At 43.3% G+C, this 22670-nt stretch overlaps 1 protein-coding gene across 2 annotated transcripts in view; it reads right to left on the bottom strand.

Annotated features, from left to right (window-relative positions):
- The window catches only part of EPB41L3 (erythrocyte membrane protein band 4.1 like 3), a 148865-nt gene extending 131197 nt beyond the window's left edge, over positions 1 to 17668 (bottom strand). For both annotated transcript variants that reach the window (XM_026122774.2, XM_026122776.2), the window contains exon 1: positions 17509 to 17668. In XM_026122774.2, the coding sequence (XP_025978559.1) occupies positions 17509 to 17653 (145 nt within the window). In that variant the 5' untranslated portion in view covers positions 17654 to 17668. The remainder of the gene's footprint in view (positions 1 to 17508) is intronic.
- Positions 17669 to 22670: the final 5002 nt, after the last annotated feature.

The following is a 22670-nucleotide window of genomic DNA, read 5'->3' as shown; positions in this document are numbered from 1 at the left end:
ACCAGAATTATCACGAGAAACTTCAGGAGTTCAACACTGTATTGTATGTTCTAAAATAATGCGGTCAGCAACTTTAAGTACCTACCGGTATTAGGTACCTTTCCCATCACTCACAAACTTCTGTGGGCAGACTCTCAGCAGCCTAAGATCAGCAAAACACCAAAGGCAGCATTGACTTAGTTATAAGCCTGGCTCAACAGATTCTAACAAACTGTCCCTCTCTTCCACCACTGCAATGGCCAGTAATGGGAAAGACCTTTTAACTTTACATCTTTTTCTGTCCACCTATTTATAGTCTTTCTAGACTTCTCTGCTGTCCTAGAACTTTCCTGTCTTTCTGGCTAGGTAGAACAAAGTTTGCAATATTCTCACATTTCCTTTTGAATATGTGAGAACACATTTTCATTGCTGAATTAAGATTATTTCCCAATTTTTCTAGAATTGAAAGCTTCCAGGTAGACAGTGAACCTGTATAACTTCAGAGGAAATATAAATTTAAGAGAGGAAAAAAAAGATGATAAATGCTACTCTTACAAAGTCCAGTCTGATCTAGTTTTATATTGTTATTTACACAGCAAATAAGTCACACGAGCCTCATAACTAGTTTTGTAAGAAGAGCTGCAAACATACTTGGCCTTCATCCACAAAGAACACTTCTTGCAACATCGGGTAGTCTTGCAAAGCAAGCTAAGAAAACCTGTATCGCTTTTAACCTGCAAATGCAAAGTAGGCAGAGCAATACCTTCTGGCCATTACATTACAAAATATTATGTTAAAAGGCATTATTCTTGGGTTTTGTAACAAAATGAACCTCTATTGAGTTTACAGTGGTCATTTGGCCTCAATAATGCTATTTAAGATCTGATATTGGGTTGTGTAACTTGTGTCTTCAGACTGGGCAATTTCATTACTTTCTCTTTCAAAAGGTGGCTTTAATAACTAAGCTTTTAAATTGTTCTCCTCATAATAAATAAGTGAGGCTAAAAGGCACTTGTCAGCACTGAAGGGCTGGACACAGTCCCACAGTGGACATTAAGGATACAGATTGTATTGAGCCAACAAAACACTTACAGCAATGGCTTTCCCTAATAGCTGCAGCAATTTTTAAATCACAGTACAATAGCATGATTTTAATGCCAGGTGAATGAGGTCAGACAAAGAAAAAATTATATCAGCAACAACAGGCAAATTTCTAGCAATTTAATGTCTACAAATTAGAGCAAGCTTTTCTTCAGAAACCATTTAGTATCCATAAACACAGAAGAAATCAAAAACAGATCACTTCACAACAAGAAAATCTGTGATAACGAAGCTAAAAATATAATGAACTTTTTTCTGTCTCTAATGGGCATATTAAGAATGAAGTACGTCAGTAGATTCTATCTCTTCCCTGAATAAAAATATGATTAATGATAAAAGCAACTATCTAAGCCATGAAACTGATCCTCCTAATCTCAGGATAGTAAAATTGTCTTCCTGATTTTCCTTCCTACAGTTTAAACGGATATTCTTTCAGTGGGAAGTTTTCAGATCATAAGTTTCCAATATCACATTTTATAATGGCACAGACCCAACAAGTCTTGCAGCTACACTCGGATATTTAATTATTGAAGATGTTGGTCCCCTGCAGAGAAGGTAAGGGGAAAGGAGTTCAAATCAGGTAACCAAAAAGCAATACAAAACCATAAGCACTGCTTAAGTCTAATTTCCAAACTAGTGGGCTCACGTTTGTGTGGGGAAAAGGGAAAGAAGTGAGAGAGGTGCAAAATACCTGCTTAAAGAATCCCTTGTAACATGAACGTTAAAGCCAGGAGCAGACCATATGGCTACTACGGCCTGCCTTCATGAGGCAAGAAACATTGAGCTAAATTAAGGATCCTGTCATCTTAACACCTCTAATCTAGTTAGCTGATGTATTGGTGCAGTCTCTTTCTCTCTCTCAAAATAGTCTGTCTACCTCTTCAATTAGCTCATGCAGACTGCCTACCCTTATTATTTACTTCCACAGTGTGTTAAATATTCCAATTACCTTTACAATAAAAGAAAATAAGACTGCTAATACATGATTTTACATCTTAATTTTAGTTAGAGATACTGAGACCAGAACAGTTAGCCTTCTCAATTCTACCTCTTGAGTTCACACCTTTTATTTATATCTTTCTTTTCCTTTCAGGTTAAATAGACCAGGACTAATTACATTTTCTTCATGACCTGCACTATCTGAAATCATGAATCATTTTTGTTCTTTTCCACTCCCTGTCTCTATTTTAACAATTTCCTTCCTCTAACAGGGTGACAGAAATGCTCAGAAAGCTCCATATCTGATTTCCCATGTGCCAGAATACTTTTTCTGCTTTCAAGTTCTCCAGACTTTGTTTGCTTTTCTTTTTAATTGCTGCCATAAACTCTAGAATAGCTCTCCCAAGTGAACTAAAACATCCCTCTTGCAGATTATCTCCAACTTTGCCATTCCACAGCGCAGAATGATTATTTGTTATTTGCTTCATTAGTTCAGGCTTTTCTCCACTCAGCTGAGTAATTCTGAGTGATAATGTGTGCTGCTGCATTAGCCATAAAAAAAACACCACACAAACAAGCTGCACACACAAAACCACTTCCATGTTGCTGTCACCTCCTCACCTGCAGTTCAACATCATTACCAAGTCACCAGACAAAGCACTCCACCTTTGCATAAAACACTTAAACTTTCACAGCAGCTGTGATTAGACCTTAAATCCCCCACATCCAAAAGGTGTCCTCTCCCCAGTAGTGTAGTTTCTTTCAAACATTCAGTACTGCAGAATAGCACAAAATACATGTAAGGAGATGACTCAAGGAACAGTAATGTCAGATTACCCTCACCTGGTGCCAGGGAGTGCTCTGCTGAGAAGGAATTGATGCATTTCAAATCTCAACGCCACTGCGCATCTTCCATCTCCAGAGTGACTGGTGAGGAAGACATAATCCCATCCAACAAAAATTGCTGTTAGAAAGCCTTTACCTTTCCACATCCTTGCATCCAGTTTTAATTCTGGATAAACAAACCAACCAACCTGTAAAGCCTTCTTGGTCAGCTTTAGCCTAAGCTAATGGTATGCTGCTAGGAATCATGTAAGCTATTTTGTGGGGGGAGTACTGCCTGAATCAATGACACCATATTATCATACACTCTAAAAATAAAAATACTGCCATGCCTTTTTGGTCTATAATTTTCCATATAGGTTTTAAAGATAGTGGCAGCTTAGGTTTGGACCAAAATTAATTTTGCTTACAGAAAAGAAAAAAACTTCTATAGATTCAAGTGGAATATTTCCAAGTCTCATTTAGAAATTCAAGTGAAGACTGCTGTTTCTATATAGGCAATCAAAAAAAAAGCAAACTATAAGACTTAGAAGCTTGGAGAGCCCCAAGTTACATTTAATCCCCGTTGTCCATTCCAGAAGAAATGCAAAGAGTACAAAACACAAAGGAAACTGGGTACAGCACAAAAGGAAGCTGGATTTAACAATGTGTCATTTTTAATTAAAAACAAATTCAAACAGATAAAGAAATACTTTTCTGAACAAAACGCAGTCTAGTGCCAAAGAAAGCACAGGTCCACCGAGAAAGCAAGGCCTCTTGGAGGAGTGGAGAAATTAAGTTTACACTCATATGGGACTGAAAGAGCAGGTTGCTAACTAATGCCTCAGAATAAAAAAAAATAAAAGAAAACACAAACACACCACACCAAAGCCACACCTACCCACAACACCCTGCTCCTCCCTCAACCTACGAGAGTAGTCATGGAAACATGTGTACACACATCCTAAAAATGAGTAAATAGAGAAAGAGATAACCGCCGCGCACACGGCTGCTGGTGGCCTGCCCTAGTCGCGGGCACCCAGCCGCTCTCCATGCTGGGGGGCCCCGGGGGGCAGCGGGGACCCTGCAGGGCCTTCAAGACGGAAGGACACACGTGCCCAGGTCCGCAGGGTGGACGTCGTAGAGCGGGAAGGTTGTCGCGGTCCCATCTAGCTGCACACCATGAACAGCTCCCGTTTGCTCCTGTCGGTCCCCAGGGCTGCTCTGGGGCAGGACGGCAGCACCGGGCGCCTCTGCTCACGCCGCAGCCCAGCGCTACAAGGGCTCACTGTTTGCACCCGGCCACGGAAACCCTCACCCGTCTCCCGGCTGCTTTCAGGCACCAGATGGTTCGCATTAAGCATGTCCGTGCTCAGCTAGCAAGTGTCAACTGCAGAGCCCGGACCCTGAATGTTTTACGGATGAAACAATACCAGGCTTTTTGCCAGCGACACGGGACTGGGTCCTCGCCTGGGCTCTGTGCCGCTCCGGGGGCGGCCTAAAGCGGCTGGAGGTTTTCTTCAGGTAGACTGGGACGCTAAGGGCAGCTCTGTGCCTTGTGACCCCAGCCCTTAAGGCGAGGGATTTGGGGGGCATTAACAGGCTCACGAGCTCCTGCCGCCTCGCAGCCAGAACTGCCCTCGCAACGACCGGCAGGTGCCCGAAAGCACCGCTGAATACAACAACCAGAAAGCGCCGTTTCACGGTGCACCGGTGCTCAGATTAAAAGCTTTGGGAAGTTTCCTCCAAACTCCTTTTAAGTGGAAGAAAACAAGCAGCCAGGCAAAACCCCACTCCACCAATAACTATGGTCCTAAGACATACAAAGTTTCCCCCACTCTGGATTTGCTGTCATGTCCTCTTGACTAAAGATCTACAGAGCCCTCGCTTTTGTTCTTTAGCTTGTCAAAATCCAGTGGAAAAGGCAAATCTATGTGCAATCTTAGTGCTGATAGCTTCCTGAGCCAATTTTAACAGAAATAGGAGTTGCTTGCATGAATAACTATCCTGAAAAAATAAAAAATTGTCTTCTCTTCTTCACGCTTCTGTTGTCTCCGTTTCACAGAGTTATTTGTCATCAGATCACCAGAGGTACGGGAATTGATAATTATCAAATACTTTCTATTTTAGTTTAACTGAGGTATATTCCTAATTTCTCTTATTAAAAGGAATATCTGGAGTAATTAAGTAGCCCTTATCAAAGGATTAAATATTCCAAAAACATTAAAGATTAACAGTTAAGAAAAAACAAAGGACAAACATGCACACTTCTCTAAAGAAGCATTACATCCTGGAAAACTACTTTGCTGACTGGATATTAATATACGGCACACATTCCAAAGTTCATTACTTTTAAGAGAGCTCTGCAATTAGCTTTCTAATTCTGATTTTATAGACTAGCATGCTGTTTTCTAATATGCCACATCAGATAGTGTGAAAGTATATAGAGTAACCAACCACAAAATATTCCAGGATCATGTTATTGCCAGGCTGTTTTAATTTCTTTTTAGCTGCATCCCATTTCATAACAGGATTGTTTTAGTTTCTCTATGGGAAGTGCATATGCAAGACAGATGCAGTGTTTCAGGCTGTCATTAGCCTGACTGTATCTAGAAATGTCTCATTCTAGATGAACGTGAATGGAAACGATGCCTATCAATTCTTTGTCTATGTCCTCTATCTATCTATGCTGCAAGGACATTCAAGAAAATGAACTTGAGTTTAATTCTGTAATTTAAACACTAGATGGAGCCCACTTCCCAAAACTGAAAAAGGAAAGTTCTTACAGCAAATTCTCATAAGCCTATTGAAATATCTGGTCATGAATAATCATGAAAGAACTCAAACAGCTGTGGTGACTGTCACTGCCACAACAATATATACTAGCCAACAATTATATCTCTGCATAAAAAGACAGAATTTAATACTGGGCAACTGCAAAAAAAAAAAATTACATCCTTCTACAAATATTTTCTATTAGCATGGAAAAAAAAAGAGCCACAACACTTTGATAAACTAGACACATATGGATTTTTAAAGTTACATATGAGAAACTAGATTGGGTTGAGACAGCTGAGAGAAATATAAGTCCAATTATCTCCATATTTGGACAGTAAGCTCTACTGATTTCATCTATACCAGAATTTCATAAGTGCACGCACACACATACTTGTATATACAAAACACGAGCAATCCTATTTTACTTGTTTTTATTAGTTCTAATAGGAAAGCTAATTTGTGATGTTTGATAAAATGCCAGCTCGCTCAAAGTAAACGTACCACATGTTTAACTGGAGAAAAACAAGCTTTGCTGTTAAAAACAGGATGCAACACCACAAACATCACTACAACTATCCCAGTGAGAAAGAAAGAAAGAAAGAAAAAAAAAAAAGAGGTCAAGTTGCCAGTATCTAACTTCACTAGCCTCACTGTCACCAGATAAACCCATTTATCTCAGGCTCCATTACAAACCACTGCCACTTCAGTATTTTGGCCAGACTAAGTCTGCTTTGCAAAGCAAAGGGCAGACAGAAATCGCAGGTAGACAACCCTTGACCACTTCTTAGGTTGAGAAGGGACATGCTAGCAAAAACATCTAAAAGCCGAGTAGACAATAAAGGGGGGTAAAGACTCACATGAGATTGTCAGTAATACAATTCTGCTGACAGCTGAACTACTGCTGATTGCTTTAACCTTTGAACAGTACAGACCACTGACTTCGCCTAACTCTTCTCCTAACAAATCTACAGCTATAGCTTCATCAAGGTTAAGATAAGCATGAAGGCAGTTAACTTTAACACAAAAGACTACATCTGGCTCATAAACAGTGCTCCATTCTGTTCCAACCACACTAACCACAGAAACTAAACTTGCCTTTGCCACTTGCCCTCCAAACTTTTAATGGATGACCTGGGAGCACAGGCCTTGCCTAAGGAAATTATTCCTAACCCAAATTCACTGCTGGATCCTAACCACAGTTTCCAGAAGCAGAAATGCAGTGCCTGTGAAGAATGGTACAAGCTTCCCCTAGAAGGCCCTACTCCCTTATTTTTTCTGTAAAAGTTATCTATATAGCAAGTTTTCTTGATTCCACATCCTTGTGGAGTAAAGATGGTCTTCAGGATCCAATGGACTACTGCTGTTACATTAGCTACTAGAGGAAACTCTTTGAAATGAATCAAAGGTCTTCAAATGAGAACTCTGCTGCTGGTAGACGGCAACTTTTATTTGCCATCAGATGAGTCTCTAACGAGCAACAGCTTGACTCCACAAAGCACCACACATGGGACAACGCTCACACGCCCCTGGACTGTTTGACAGACTCAAAGCTCATAGACATACGCTCTGCTGCCATAAAAACAATGGGCTCTTTGTCTTTAGCTGTAGAAGATATATAGTCAGTTCAAGTGTTAATACTTCTGCTCATTTATTAATATTCTGTTTTAATCCTATGACATTATAGATGTTTTCCAACATACCTGAATCTCACACACACACAAAGAAAGTTTGCCCATCTGAAGGCAGGTAAGTTTTCAACTGCAAGTATAGCAAGCACCTAGTGTTTATTTTAAATGCAAATATGAAAGTAATGAGTATTTGTTTGGGACTTGACTTAAAACCATCTGAGGACACAGGCCCATTTACTTCCATAGGCTTTTGGTTCAATAAAACAGTTACTCTATTAGCAGTAAGAATATCTCACTGACCTTACAAATTAAGTGTCAGCAAATGGAGGAGACTATTGAAATATCAGACACAGTTGCAAGTTTTACTAAATAGTAATGTTTAACTACTTCCTTATCATAAACAGCTTCCTGTACAACTATAATTTAGAAACCTTTGCCACTGTAATTTTCTCTGCTTCATTTTCTTTACAGCTATGCTTTTATGTGTCAGACTAAACACTTGTTCATCAGCACTATTATCCATGCAACAACTGAAGATTAACAGCTATAGTAAAAAACAGAAAAGAAGGAATACAAAGGCTTTGCATATATATATATATGAAATAAAATACAAAGCAAACTCTTTAGTGCAGTATACAAGGCTAGAAGAGAAGCAGACATTAAGACATGACAGTTACATAAACATAACTCTGAAGCACACACACAGAGCAATGAGGTTAAAGTTAAGGCTAAAACCTTATGGTTTTACCTTCTCTCAGCAATAATCCCGAAAGCTTTATGGTCATGGTGCTTTCAGCCTCTACGTATGGAAGGGACAATACAGTGAGGACATTGTGGACCTCACCCACTGATTACACCTGAGCACAATCTGGTCACAACAGTCAAGAGTCACAGCTTATTGCTACATAGGTGGAAGCAACTGGGACAGCAGTAAAAAGGAGGCGGGGGGGGGGGGAAAGGAAGGAAAACTAAAATAAAGCACCTTTGAAATCCCATTTGGTGTTATTAAAGCATTAATTTTCATATTCACCTTTTACTGTACAAAGAAGAAAAGTTAATCCAAGTTCTGTAAGTTAGACTAACTCCTTTCATGAAGGAACAAAAATCAAACTAACACACCCAGAAAACAATACAACAGAAAAATTGAAATCCAGTTAATACTTAAATACAAAGAAAATTTTTAAAATGAACTTTTAGTAGTATATGACGTACAAATACACAAGTGAATGAATTTGAAATATTTGCTGGACTGACTCCAGTTTTACAGGCCATCTTCCCAAAAAAGCAAATGATTATTCAGGGGTTTGTCTAAACCCTTTGCTTCTCCAGAGCCTGCTGTGGTAGTTTCTGACCCATCCAAGTTCTTCTTTGCAATATAATTTGTTCAGTCTTGCAAAGTTTGCCTCACTATATTAACCCGTTCTCTTTTTCTCCCTTGCTCTACAGTCCGAGCTCTGCTTGGCTCCACATCACCACCAGCCAGCAAACAATTCGCACTCAGCAGCTAACTCAGATTCAGCTCAATCAGCAATAGCTTAATCTTCCAGCTATTGATACTCTAACATCATTTTTAAAGGACTAGAGATAGTCATAGCCTAAAGTAAGGATATCCTTGCAGAGGTATCTTTAGAGGCACAGCCCTCCTGAAAGTACTGAAAACCTTCTATATGATCAATCCAGGCCTCCTGAAGAGTCCAAAGTTTGCTCCCACAGGGTAACTGAGGTTTGTTAAGAGGTTAACAAAAATCTTGTGGTTATTTCTAAGATTCCAGAAATTCTAGATGTGGCTACTGTTGGTACATAACAAACAGCAAATTACGTCTTCAGAAGCTGTGTGCAAAGCATGCTCTAATTGCAAAGAGCAAAGCAATTAAAAACTGAAAGCAACAGGCAAGCATTCAGAAGCTGCATGAGAGGGCAACACTCCAGACTGAACCTGGCCACCTGCTGCATTCCCCTCAATGTTATAAAAGACACCCTCCCTCAAAAGTCTTCACCAGCCTTGCCATTATCACAAGCTTTTCCATGACCCTGCAGCTTTACTTTTCTCCTACACCTAAGGCCCATCCAAATGCAACCTTTTTTTAAATGCATCATAGGATAACTCAGGCTGGGAGTGACCTCAGCAGGTCTCCAGTCCAGCCCTCTCCTTCAAGCAGGGTTTGCTATGAGATCAGACTGGGTTGCTCACTCCAGCTTTATCCAGTTGGGTCCTGAATATCTCCAAGGGTGGAGACTACACAGCCTCTCTGGACAGTCTGTTCCACTGCTTAACTATCATCACAGGGAAAAATATTTCCCTTATAGTCAGCCTGTACCTTTCTTGTTTCAACTTCTGCCTGTTGTCTCTCATCCTCCCACCACACACCACTGCAAAAAGGCTGGCTCTGCTCTTCTACTGAGGGAGGGGGGAAAGAAAACCCTTAATATTTTCAGTTTTGTTATTTTTCCATTTATGCAAAACACACCTTGCTCTTTGTTTCAGATTTTAACTTTACTTACTACACTTGCCAAAAATTCATCTGTAACCAAATCAGGGCTAGAGTTTAAAAAAAAATAAAAATCTAAGTATGGAACTTGGGTGGAAATGCTCAGCCATGTAACCACATCAATATTCTCCAATATGCAGTGATGATGGCAGCACTTCGCTATTCATGTTTACTACTCCCCAGATATTAAAGCAGCAGCATCTCTCTGCATAGATGCAACACAATTACACATGTACATTACAAAACGCTAAACAAAAATAGTCTAAAAGGAAGGCAAAATATACACTGAAGCAAAGCCATGAGAAATACACTCTGGCAGCTGTCAGACTTAAAGAGTTTTTGTCAGTGCGTACATCACAGTAAATATGCATTACTGATATTCCTGGGCACCAGAGCTATTACTCTCTCAAGCTGATCAAGGCTTCTTAGCACATCAAGGAATGGCAATCTGAAGCAGTCCACTTACAGATCTTACTGCTACTCGGTTATGAAATTACCTTGTACCGGTCAGGCAGAAGGCTTAACTGCACTTCTAGCTACATTATGAAGGAATAAAAGATTTCTAAGAGGAACTAAAACTCGAGAAAAATGCATCAGTGCAACATATGTTCATCCTGCCTGAAAGGTCATATGAAATGTGATTAGCGCCGCTGTCCTCCCAGGACTCTGAATTTAAATATTGCCTTGAGACAAAGGCTTTCCACCATAAGCTATGGATCAATAAAAGGATTAAGCAGCAACACTTCGGAAACGCTCAGAAGTAAAATTTAAGTTTTTATCCGAGATTTCTCTAAAGCTATGCTTGAGAAAACATAGCATTAAGTTTAAGTCTTATCTTCCAGTCTCATGCTCCTCGCATCAGTGCGAGACACAGGTGCTATGGACTGTGCATGCTCGAATGAGTAGAAAGGAAGGGAGAGGGACAAGAGATCCACCCAGAGGAACAGGCATTAGCTACACCCGGCTGCAGACCCTCAGAGAGGGGCTAATGACCAGCACCACATTTACCACCACACCTGCCTGGGAACAGCAGCACCAGAACACTAACATCGCCCACATCTCAGTTGGACCCCTGGAAATACCACTTCCGAGTTCTATTTACATTCTCCCAAAACATTAGCAATGTGGTTGAGGCAGTCAGTGTGCAGGTGAAAGATGAAGCAAGTTCTTTTCCTTAATTGAGCCTATTTGTAGTGAGGAGTCATCCCTGTTAGCTCTAAATAACTCGGAGAAATCTCACAGCTACTTCTCTGTGAACCACCTCCAGTTAGTTCTCAGAGGCACCTTTATTCTTACAGACAACACTGAGCAAGCATTACCACCTCCAACCATGTTTTTAGAATGGATCTCAGGACTGATATGTTTTCAGCAAACATTCTCCCCACAGCTGTCTAGTCACCTTTAATTGAAAGTCCAAAATGCCAGAAAGCATCTCATCCTCAGGGAGCAATAGCAGTTATCCCAAGACTGGTATTCTGCCATTCATTTATGTGCATATAAGCACAGAATATGACCCCAGGAAAGCTATGTCTCTATATTTTCAAAAGACCTCACTAGACAATACTTGGGATGGAAATCCTTTTATACAAAATTGTGGTACAATGTTTAATGCAAATACACCATCAATGCATCATTTCTTAAAGTTCACACCACAGGCAAAACGAGTATTACGAAAAATAAGCCGAAATACACTTTGAAGAGTCATCCAATGAGTTAATCATTTTTTATCTGAATGATTTGCAGAAAGAACCAAATAAGCCAAAAGAAAATAAAAATGAAGACTTCTAAACTGTTGCTTCACAGCATGTCTTCCAGAAAAGTCATGTTAAAGTTATTTAAAAAGCAATCATATTCAACCTCATAAAATGACGCTATTTAGAATTAATCTGCTGTATGTTAATTCCTTCACCTTTGCCAACAATAAAACAGTGTCAAGAGAGGGGAAAAAAAAAAAGCTCCATCAAAATGAAGTTGAAATTCATTTAACCTTGCCTGTTGCTTCTACAAGAGAAGCAGCCAGAAACCAGATCTAGCTTCCATCAAGCCCAGTTTCAAATCCTTAATGCTATTTCTCATAAAAAGGAGAAAAGTTAAACTCATTTTGCAGACTCACCAAAATTGTCCATATCCCAACAGACAGCAGTTTGTCCAGTTTGTCAAGTCCATGGTTGCAGCAGTCAGTCAGTCACAGCAATTGGTAGGAAAATGGAGAAAGAAGAAAAAACAAACAAAAAAAGAAATGAGAACACTTGAGACTCAAGGAACAAGGCTACTGTTTTCTGTAGAATGAGCATTACGTCTTTTTACATTACAGAATAGTTTCAGACAAACTATTAAATACTTGACACACATGGACCTAACTTACTCTAACAAGAAAGAAAATAAACACAATAGCAGTGACATTATTAAACTGTAATTATTATTATTTATTAAAGATCTGTCAAAGCTGGCCTTTTAATGAAGATTTTTGAGAAGAGTAAAAACAAATCTTTTACTGTACTTTCTTCCATCAGGCACTAGAAGCTGCACAACATCACATACAGAAATTGTATACTGTTTTCCTCATACTACAGATACTTCCAACTCGTTGATAACGAGACGTAATATCTGGTAGGGAGAAAAAGTTAGAAGTGAAACAGACCACCATGGCCGACAATCTTCAGAATCCCTGATCAAGGATTGGGGACTGACAACTTGTTCTTTACAATTAAGGGGCTCGAGACCTACCTTACACTTAATTATCTTAGCAGTTATATACGCACAAACCGCCAAGACGACCCAGGCTGAAATAATAATTGTTCTGTATTAGAGTCTCAACCAGTCAAATAAATAAATAAATATCAGTACTTCTACTGATAAATCCAAAGAACAATTTTACAACTTAACCAGGCTCAACATTGACTTTGCTAGTAAGTGCTCTGAAATTTTTTTTTTAATAAGTCTTTGAGAGGGAGTGTTTCAGAGACATCTGTACAAAATGTTAAATGCTGTGGGCTAACCTAAATAAACTGTCTGTACATACTTAATGGCACTGAAATGCATATTCTTCTTTTGAATAGAGAAACTGGCTGTTTTTGGAAGTTCAGGAAGAGTGAAAGGTCCCAAGTGCAGAGACACCAGAGAATGAAAGCACTGCAGACTGCAGCAGAGAGGAGCAGGAGGATGTGAAGGAAACGCCACGCTAGCCACATTGCACTACAGTCAAAATCTGGTGAGGATACGGCTGCTAGGATAAACAGCACCAAGGCTGACAAGAAGCCAAAAAGCCAAAGGTCACTGCAAGTCTCTCACAACAGATTGTGAAATCTCACCATCTGGCATCTCTGAATTCCCAAATTCTTCAACCCCACTGTCCTCAGGAATAAACATACCCTCAGAATTAAGAGATCTGAAAAGAGCCTCTCTGCTGCCACACTGATCTGGACTTCTATCAGATGAAGGCTAAGGGCCCTCCGTTGTCTTGGACCTCCAAAAACGCCAAGGCAGGGAAGGAAGATGAGCTTTCTGCACAGACCCTGGTAAGTTTGTTTTTGATCCCTGTAGAAGCAGTATTATACAAAGTAAAATTAATCTATTGATATCAAAAAGAAAAACATAGCTGGCACAGTCAACTAATTTGCAGCCCCCCTATGGATAATGGTTGGTGAGTTACCTCCTCCTCTGCTTCCACGGTCCATTAACAAGACAGCAAGAAAAACTGCAGAATAAGGATGACAGTTGCTCATGTATTCACTGCTTGACTAGTGAACAACTTCTTTGTTGCTGTCTTTATAGGAGTGTTTTTGCAGAGAAGGAGCCTTTTCAGTTCCTTCATGTGAAGGATATTAGAGGATAAAAGGAAAAGATTTCAAAGGATTTTCCTTCATTTCTGATTTTCGTTCAGTCTTGGGAACCACTGCCCTTCTCCAGAGATGCTACCATGTACCATTAGTATTAGCATGACTGCATCTACAGCTTGCCCTCAAGACATTACATGCCTTTTCCCTTTGCAAGGAAAGTTGAGATTACTGGAAAATTGAGATTTTTATTGGAGTAGACATGATTCCAAGACATTCCCAATGATTATAATGGCTATTTAGCGTCTTGACTAAACACAGGACGTCAAACAAATGGAATAAGGAAAATAACACTGTGACGGTGGCAGGAAGGAAGATGAACATTAACCAACTCATCAGGAGACAAGTCAAGAGGTAAGGGGAAAGCAGATGCTGAGTAAGTGGGAACACAGGGAAACGCAAACACAGAAAAAGAAGGAATAAACAAAATAAAAGGGTAAAAACGACTAGGAAGCAGCAGAACGTGAGCAGGAAAGCTGCTTAACCAGTTAGTTTAAGCTGGGGAGAGGGTGGGACAGAAGTGCAGCATCCCCATTGACAATCCCAAAAATGCATTTCTGAGCAAGAACAAAAGGTGACTGTTGAAATTTGACACATTACAAGGGGCAGCTTTCCATTAGCAGCTCAGAAGGTTTATGGGGAGGAAAAAGCGGTCTTATATGCCACAATGGGATGGAGAGATGGATGGATAGGATGCAAATTGCCTCGAACACTGCTGCAGCATCCACTGCTCATACCACATACCAGTTGCCTGGGTCAGGCTTGGAAGGGATACCTTAGAGCAAGACCACAGAACACCAAAGACATTTTGTATTCCCCTTGCTCCTCTTCACATGCTCTATTTGTGCATGACGCTGGGTTATGAAACTGAAAATGTTGGTTCAGCTCCAGGTGGCATTTTAGGGTCAATTGCTTCTTCAACAGACACTGAAATCACAATTTTTCAGGCATAATATTAGCCATGAATGTTTCAGGGCACAGTGAACTTTATGGATTATTACCGCAGGCCCCCTTGTTCAAAAAGCTATACAGTAATCTCTTTATATGCAAGGTGTGTCTTATGCTTTTTTGCAGAATTGCACTTTACAACGAACTCTGGAATTACGCTACTTGCTCTTTTGCTCCACCAAGCCATGCAGTACTCCTGACTGTTACACATTCTCCAATAAACAGCTCTCAAGTGGAGGAATACACTTTCAAAACCACGTGACACATTTTAGCCACTTATATTGACATAATCTTGTGATAAGATTTTCCAGCTAAAAGCTTTTGAAAATTTCTTCAAAACTTTTATGACTCAGCTTGGATCTATTCCTAATCCACAGGAAAGGTAAAAGATCTATCTTGCACCAATGCACCACAAAATAAACAAACAATAGAGCCTTAATGCGGCCAGCGGTCCAACAAAACAAAACAAAGAAAGGCTATGCATCTTTTCTTAATGCAGTCTGCAGGATACAGAACAACTACAAGTTCTAATGCTGCAACTGATTGACTCCGGATCCAGCTGTTTAATCAAATCAACATTCAGAGAGCATCACAGTCAACACTGCTAGGCTAAGAGAAATGGAAACTAACCAGAAAGACTGGGAAAAAAAATCTGTGCATGATGGCGGATTCAGATTATGACTTCACCTGCCAGAGGAACTTCTGGTACAGAATAAAACTCTTATGTTTTACTACTCTAGGCAAACATTAGTAAAGGGTGAAAAAGGGTTCTTTAAAATGGAAAAAGATCATCCAGTGACATTCTGCAAATGCTATACAAAATATCACTTCTAATTGAGATTAGCTGAAGATGTATCAAAATGGGATGCTCATAAGATTTTATTAAAATAAGACAGTTAACACAAGAAGTGATGTAATCAGCAGTGCTATGCAGATTTTTTTTATATCAGGGCTCCTACTGTGAAGGCGAGATTGCTTTGTTCAGTCTCCAGCTCTAGCTCCACAGCTTGATATTAGACCATCAAGTTGGACTGTGAAAGCCTATCGCATCATTAGCAGTTTCCAACTGGAAGGTCCCAGACAGCTGTTTCCAGTAAAGTGAAGGAAATACTAGATATCAGTAACACCAAAGCCTCCCCTCTTTCCTTGCAATATAAAACCCGAGGAGTATTTGTGCTTCTCGAAACAGAAGCTGTGAGGTTACGAGCCCTCAGAAGCATCAGGTCTGGGCAGAGTTTGATAGGTACCTCCAAGAACATATCTACAAAAAAAAAAAAATTATATTATATATATATATATATATATATATATATATATGGAGTGTGTGAGTGCATGTTGCATATGCATGTGATATATATATATATATATATATATATGGATATATATATGCATGCATAGGTATAGTGTTCAAACACCCAGCAGATGGCACCCGTACCACAAACTCCTCATGCTAGAGCACTGTGGGAGGCTGTGAGCAGGCACCACTCTACAGGAGGCACCATCTTCCCAAAAAGTAAAACCACCAGCGGCATGAAGTAATCCACAACCCTTTTGTAAAACCTGAAGTTTCAAGACCAGCATCCAGACCAACATCCAGACCAAAAGCCAATTAAGTTTACCATACATGGCCTCCATTAATTCCCTTGACAGCTGCAATATTCTCCTTCACTTCTTGTACTAAGTAGCTGCTAATTCTCAAGTGCTCTCAGAGTCTTTCCAGACGTGGCGGCATTTCAATGAATGAAGGGATTCTGAAGAATAATACATGGAATATTTCTGACATAGAAGTAATATATTACGATATTAAGACCAAAGTTTAATATAGAGCTTCCTTCAGGCTTCAGCACCTCTTTTTCCATTTAACATACCCAACTATCTTTTCATTAGTCCTACTAATAATTTGGGCTTTTGAAGATATTATGAAAGAGCAAATCAGAAATGGCAGAACAAATGCTGTTTTCCTTCAATTAAAATTGAAGTCTTGTTGTCACTCATGACTGAAGCATCACTATCATATGTACATGCTCAATATACCTCTTCAGCCAAGTGGTGCTTTGACTTCAGCTGAGTGGGTTTGCTTTTTAAAAAATATTTTCCCTTCAAATTCAATACTCCTCCCATCTTCTCTCCTCTCTTAAAAAAAAAAAAAAGGTTTAGAAGCATCAATCTGAAAACATCAGCTCTACGTGCAATGTTCCTGTTCCCAGTAAGAGAATGCCTCATGTCAGATTGAAAGATGCCTTCCCAAGGTCATTTCATGTTCCAGTAGGTTTGTTATGAAGTTCTGCAACGGCAGATAAGGTTATGTGAGATTGTAAAGTGCCTTCCTAAGCTAGTTCTGGGCAGTAATGTGCAGCCAATATTTGAGCAAGCGACTACTATAACATTTATCTCTTAAAGCACCTTCATATGTTGAAATAAATGCTGTTGCAGGAAGGACAGGAGAAGTACTGAAATACTGTTAACCTGCTTTCCTACACTTGCTTCCCAACTAAAAACATAAAAAAAAAAGAAAAAGGCCATTTTCCAAACAGACATTCATTAAGCATACATACTAGAAATGAACACACTTTGCTTCTTTATATGTGCATTTTATTTTTATATATATACACATATATATATATACACACACATATATATATATATACACACATACATATATACATACACACACACACACACACACACTGGATTCAAGCATGAACTAGAACATTATGAAACTGATGTTATTTGCTGTAGTGGCAAGAGCAAAAACTTTTCCATGAACATTAGAGAGTACCTCTTCAGGAAATTTTGTGAAAATATCCAACCCTTCGTAATAATGACAATCTGATGTTAAAAACATTCAAGTCAAAATCAGTAGTGCTACTACCAAATTACAAAAGTAAGCATACCAGGGTAGCTCCTGATTAGGTATCAGGAGCAACAATTTATAAGCTTAAATAAAATGATAATAAAAAGATATACAAGAGAAAGTTATTTGCATACCTAAAAACGTTGGTTTGAAAGTCCTGTCATTACAATGTGAGAAATGATGACCTGGTATTTTTAGATTTCTTTCAATATAGCTCAAAATGGAGGAAACCATATAACAGTAGCCTCTTAGTACATCTTTTATATTGCCTGAGCCCATCCCAAACTCTGAAAGAAGGCATGCATCCGGCAATACACGGAATTGTGTACTTCACGATTTCAGCCATTATGCCAGGGATGAAATCCTCCCCTGAAAAGAACAGGGGAACACAAGCATGCAAACTCCAGAAACAGGGAGAGGAAAAAAGAAAAAAAGGGAAAAAAAAAAAGAAATCTTCTTAAGTTGCTAGGCACACCTTAAAGAGCTCTAAAACTTGATGAAGGATCAGCAATTTGGGAATGCAAAAATGAAAGCACTTTTTGCATTGAAACAGCCCTAGTAGAGCGTGGATTTTTTCCCTTGTGTTTTTCTGAAGTCCCAAATGAGCATTTTAGGGGTCCAAGAGACTGTCAGGAAAAATCGGAAAAATGGCCACCCAGCGCCGAACTGTGCACAAAATGCAGTTTTACTGCTTGCATTTCTGCATTGCACCCTGCACTTCCAAGCACAGCCCCGCGTCTCTCCACATGCTGCCGAGACATCTCCGGGCCCCCCCCAGGCTGCTCCCCGGCCACCGCGAATTCAGAGCTACCGCCTCTAAAAACACCGTTTATCACTCCTGCGCTTTTATTGCTGTTATTATTTGATTTTCGTGCTAGTATCACTCTTCTAATAACAGTAGTTATTAGAAAAATGTAAACGCCACCAGCTAAGTATAGTTCTCCTAAGCAAAAAAAAGTGGGGGGGGGGCACCCCATGAGCACCCAGGTCCCGTTTGACGCCGCAGAGCGCCCTGACCCCGCGCAGCGCCCGCAAAAGCCCGCAGGGTCCCCGGGAAGGCACCTCCGGGAGCGCCCTCGGCCTTCTCCAAACCTTCCGAAAAATGGGCTTCCGCGCCCGCTCAACAGCGTATCCGGACGTATCCCCCGCTCCGAGCACCAGCCTGCGCGGCCCCGGCCGCCCCTCCGCCGCGCACTGCCCGCGGTGCGGCCGCGCAGCCCGGCGCTGCCGACTCCGCTCGCGCCTGCTGAGGGGCCGCTTTCCCCAAGCCGGCTGCAGCGCCCGCCGCAGCCCCCCGGGGCAGCCGCGCCGCTCCGCGCCCGGCAAGTCCGCGCGCCGCTCAACTTCCGCCGCCGGAGGAGGGAGCGGGAGGGCACCCCGAACAACCAAAAGCGAAAACAAGCAGGGTGAACAGGAGAGCAGAAGAAAAAGAAGGAAGAAGAAAAAAAAAAAAAGGTGTGTGTGGGGATACAGGAACAACCGCAAGCCGCAAACCCGCGGTCTGCCCGGGCAGAGGGGCTCCAGCGCGGCGCTCGCAGGCTGCCCGCCCCGGCGCGCCCCCGCGGAGCCGGGCAGCGCCCGTCCCGTCCCGTCCCGCCGCCTCCCCGCTGACCTCGGGCCAAGGACGGCCCGGCGGCTCCCGCTGCGCATCGCTGCGCGCCGCGGAACCGGCCGCCCGCGCTGCGAGCGGAGCACACCGGCGGCTCCTCACCTGAGCCCGCTCGTCCGCCCGTCCGCGCGTTTTGCGCCGCGGCTCCGGGAGACGCGTCCTCCCACGCGGGGCGGGGGGGGGGGGGGGGAAACCCTCCTGCCGCACCCGGACCGCGCCGGGCTCCCACCTGCAGCGCTGCGCGGCTCTGCGCGGCCCGGCCCGCCCCGCCGCCTCCCCATTGGCCCCGCCGCGGCCGCGGCCCCGCCTCCGCCCGCCCCCCTCCGCCGGCGGGGGTGCCGGCTCCGCGGGCGCGGAGGCGGGCGCGCGCCCTGCGCTGGCGGCCGCGGAGCGCGGTGCGCGCCTTGCGGCGGGGGAGCCGCCGGCCGCCGCTGCCGGAGCTGCGCGACGGCCGGGGAGGAAGGGGAAGCAGTAGGAGCGAGTCCGTCGCGTTACTCCTGACGCCCTGGGGGCCCGTTTGGGAGCGCGGCCCGGAGGCGCCCCGGCCCCGCTCGGCAGCCCCGCGCGGCCGGGTCCGGCACGGCCGCAGCGCAGATCCCGGGGAAATCGCCCAATTCTTCCCAGGGGCGCAAAGGTGGGCCTGGGCGCCCGGGCTGGCTCCCCGAGCAGCCTGCCAGCCGCAAGGCCCGAGCTCCTGCTCCCTGCCTCTCTCCCTCCCTCAGCAGCCCCTACCAGCCGCCTGCTTGCTCCGTGCTTTAAATTACTAGTAGTCCTGGCCCAAGTGCAGGAGGAGAGGGGTGGCATGTAGGAGGGGTGGGACGGAAGAGGGACCACAGCTGCATTGGGGTGCAGGTCTACCGGCAGCAGTCCTCAGAGGGTGACAGTTTGCTGCCCCCGGAGAGCAGCAACCCCTCCCGGGGGCTGGGAGTGCCTGCCCTCAACAGCTGGGACCGGGGTGGCAGGTCTGCGAACAGGACCGTCCCGGGATGGGGAGCCTCACACCACTTTGGAGAGGATGGGGAGACCTGTGCAAAAATGAGAAATTTCCTTGAGAAAAAAAGACAGCGCTGAGGATGAACTGGAAGGGATTAGGGCTGACTTATCTTGGGTGAAGTGGCGGTGGGACGTAGTACCGGCTGGCGGGAGGAGTATTCCCAGGCTTTGGGGGTCATGCCAAAGTCATTGACACCCAGACTACACCTGACCCTGCTGTGGTTTCTAAGTCGCAACGAGACTGACTTATCCCCTGTGGGAGGCAGCCCAAATCTCTGCATTTAGAAAGCACGCTGACAGCTACGCAGCGCTGGCGCTTACAGCCGAGCAAATCCCCTTCCCGCGCCGGTCAGGCCTGCTTCCTCCCAGCAGCCCGCGTGCGAGGAGAGCGCTCAGCATACCCTCTCGCGCGCTGCAGCGCAAGCTGCTGTACGAAGCATTACATCTGCCCTTGGCTCTCTTCCAGGCGGCGCCTGCTGGCACGGCTGCCTCGAGTTTGCCCGCAGTGCAAATCGTAGCTTAAATCCGCATGTAGTTTGAAGAGTTCAAAGAATAGCTGTGGTGGAGATGCCCTTATAAGGGGGCATTTGACCAGCCCTGAGGGGCAAAGGTTGAAGTTCCAGCGAGGAAATTTTTCTTCTACATGCAAGGTAACTTTTTTATGATAAGTTTTGCTTAGGTCGGCTCAGTGAGAACATCCTGCTATCAAATGTAGTTGTGTGGCAAGAAAAATCGTTGGTCGTCTGCATTTTTTTCTCTGGGCAGCTATATACAGTTATTGTCTTTTACAGCTCTGCGAATTGATATGTGAGATGCGATGGGCTCAAAGAGCCAGAGGCAGAATTTAGTTAAATAGCCTGACTTAATTTTTCTGCTATTTGGAGAAACATACATAGAAACCAAAGCCCCAGCTCTACAGCAGTATGCACAGATATGCGCTGATACATGTGGGAGGGGGTCATTAAATCAACAGACCCTGCGCAGGCTTAAGAAAGTATACCACGCACACAGCCCATTTTTTGTGTGTGGAGAGAACAAACTTGATTAACTTTCCAAGCCCATTCAGACTGGCTCCCACATACCTCAGGGACAAGGCAGAGGCTAATAGTGCCACGACTAGGCTGCTTTAAAGCCACTTCAGGCATTTCTAGCCTGCAATCTGCGCTTCAGATTTGCCCCGCGATGCACACAGCCTGCCTGCAGGACGAGATGGAGGAGCTGGTGCTGGGCACTCCTCCGTGGACCTCCACCACCTGAGACCCACCCTTTTCACACTGGGAGGCACAGCCCCAGTTTGGGCTGCAGGTCCAGACTTCCTGGCAGGAGAAGGGTTGCAATGCCAGAAGTAAGGCTGCGAGCGGAAAAGTGGTTTAAATAATACTATGCAGATTTATGCCGGCTATCATGGAAAAGACTTATGGGTATATCTCACGGTACAACGGGATTCATACCTCTGCTAAAGGATGAGGGAAATCTGGCAAGATAAGTCTGTAGAAAAAGTGTTATAAAAATGAGTGCGAGGAGTGGGGAGGCTCCTGGGAAAACTGGTGCTCTGCGTAGTGCCGCAGCAGAAGCCGCCTTTAGGGACCTGGGAAGCAACCACCCAACCCCGTTTCATTGGACAAAATGGCTGAAGTGTATTTTGTTATGTCGATGTGGGAAAAGGCCGTGTCAGTCACCGTTGGGGAGGCATTAATTAAAGGAACTAATGGTGAGTTCTTAAAATATCCAGGGGAATGATCAGGATGTCTGCTGGGAGAAATCTGACTTTCTGTGCTTTAAGTTGTGCCAAGTCATTGTATTCATCAGGAAATGAGAGTGTTCCAGGGCAGGTAAAAAATAAATAAATCACATCGACCCTCTTACAGTACTTCACGCTCGTATTTCCAGAGCAACATTTCAGGAGGTAGTTTACATACGTTCATTACATGTTTATTTAATAGACTGTAACAGCTTTGAAACATTTTTTGCTTATATTGTGGTTAATGCTTTTAGCACACTGTACAGGAGTCTCTCCTTGCTAAAATTACCACCCTAAGCATCCCTCTCTAGAATCGCTGTCTTAAGTATCCCTCACAGAGGCTCCATTAGAAGACTGTTAATCTGATTTATGGTGACCTGGCATGACAACCTGTGGTAATAGGTGATATAAAGCTGAAACCTTGTGACAGAAGGGACATTCATTTTGGACCGTGATGCAAACACGCAGACCCCAGGGGGCTGGCTCCAGAGAGCGCCGAGTGAGCATGCGAGCATGGGGCGATGAGTGAAGGGAAGTATTTACGGCATAATTCTGAAGCAGCGCTGACACGAGAGCCAATAGTCAGTATTTCCGCACCTATCTACTTCCTAGTGCGGGCTGGCCTCATATATCCCAACTTTTATGCCCCCTTTGTGTTATTTGTATGGCTGTGGCGGGTTTTTATTTTAAATTAATCTAATTGATAATGCTTCAGCTGCTGCTGCTTATTTGCACTCTGCCTGGGAGAGCTGGTCATGGGAGAGGGGTCCTTGGCGGTAGCTGCTCTCCAGGCTGCCAGCCATCCTGCGGCTGCTGCTCTGAGGAGCAGGCCAGAGGCAGCAGATTTACGATCAAATTTGGGTTCACATAAAAGGAGGCATAAATATACCATGCAGAAGTTTTCTCTCAAGGAAAACCTTTCCGAATTGTCTCCAAGGCCTGATGTTCGCTAG

This window comes from Dromaius novaehollandiae, chromosome 2 (assembly GCF_036370855.1).
Source record: "Dromaius novaehollandiae isolate bDroNov1 chromosome 2, bDroNov1.hap1, whole genome shotgun sequence".
Lineage (NCBI taxonomy): Eukaryota > Metazoa > Chordata > Aves > Casuariiformes > Dromaiidae > Dromaius > Dromaius novaehollandiae.
The sequence above is the reverse complement of the archived record's forward strand: the minus strand, read 5'-3'. Positions and strand labels throughout refer to the sequence as shown.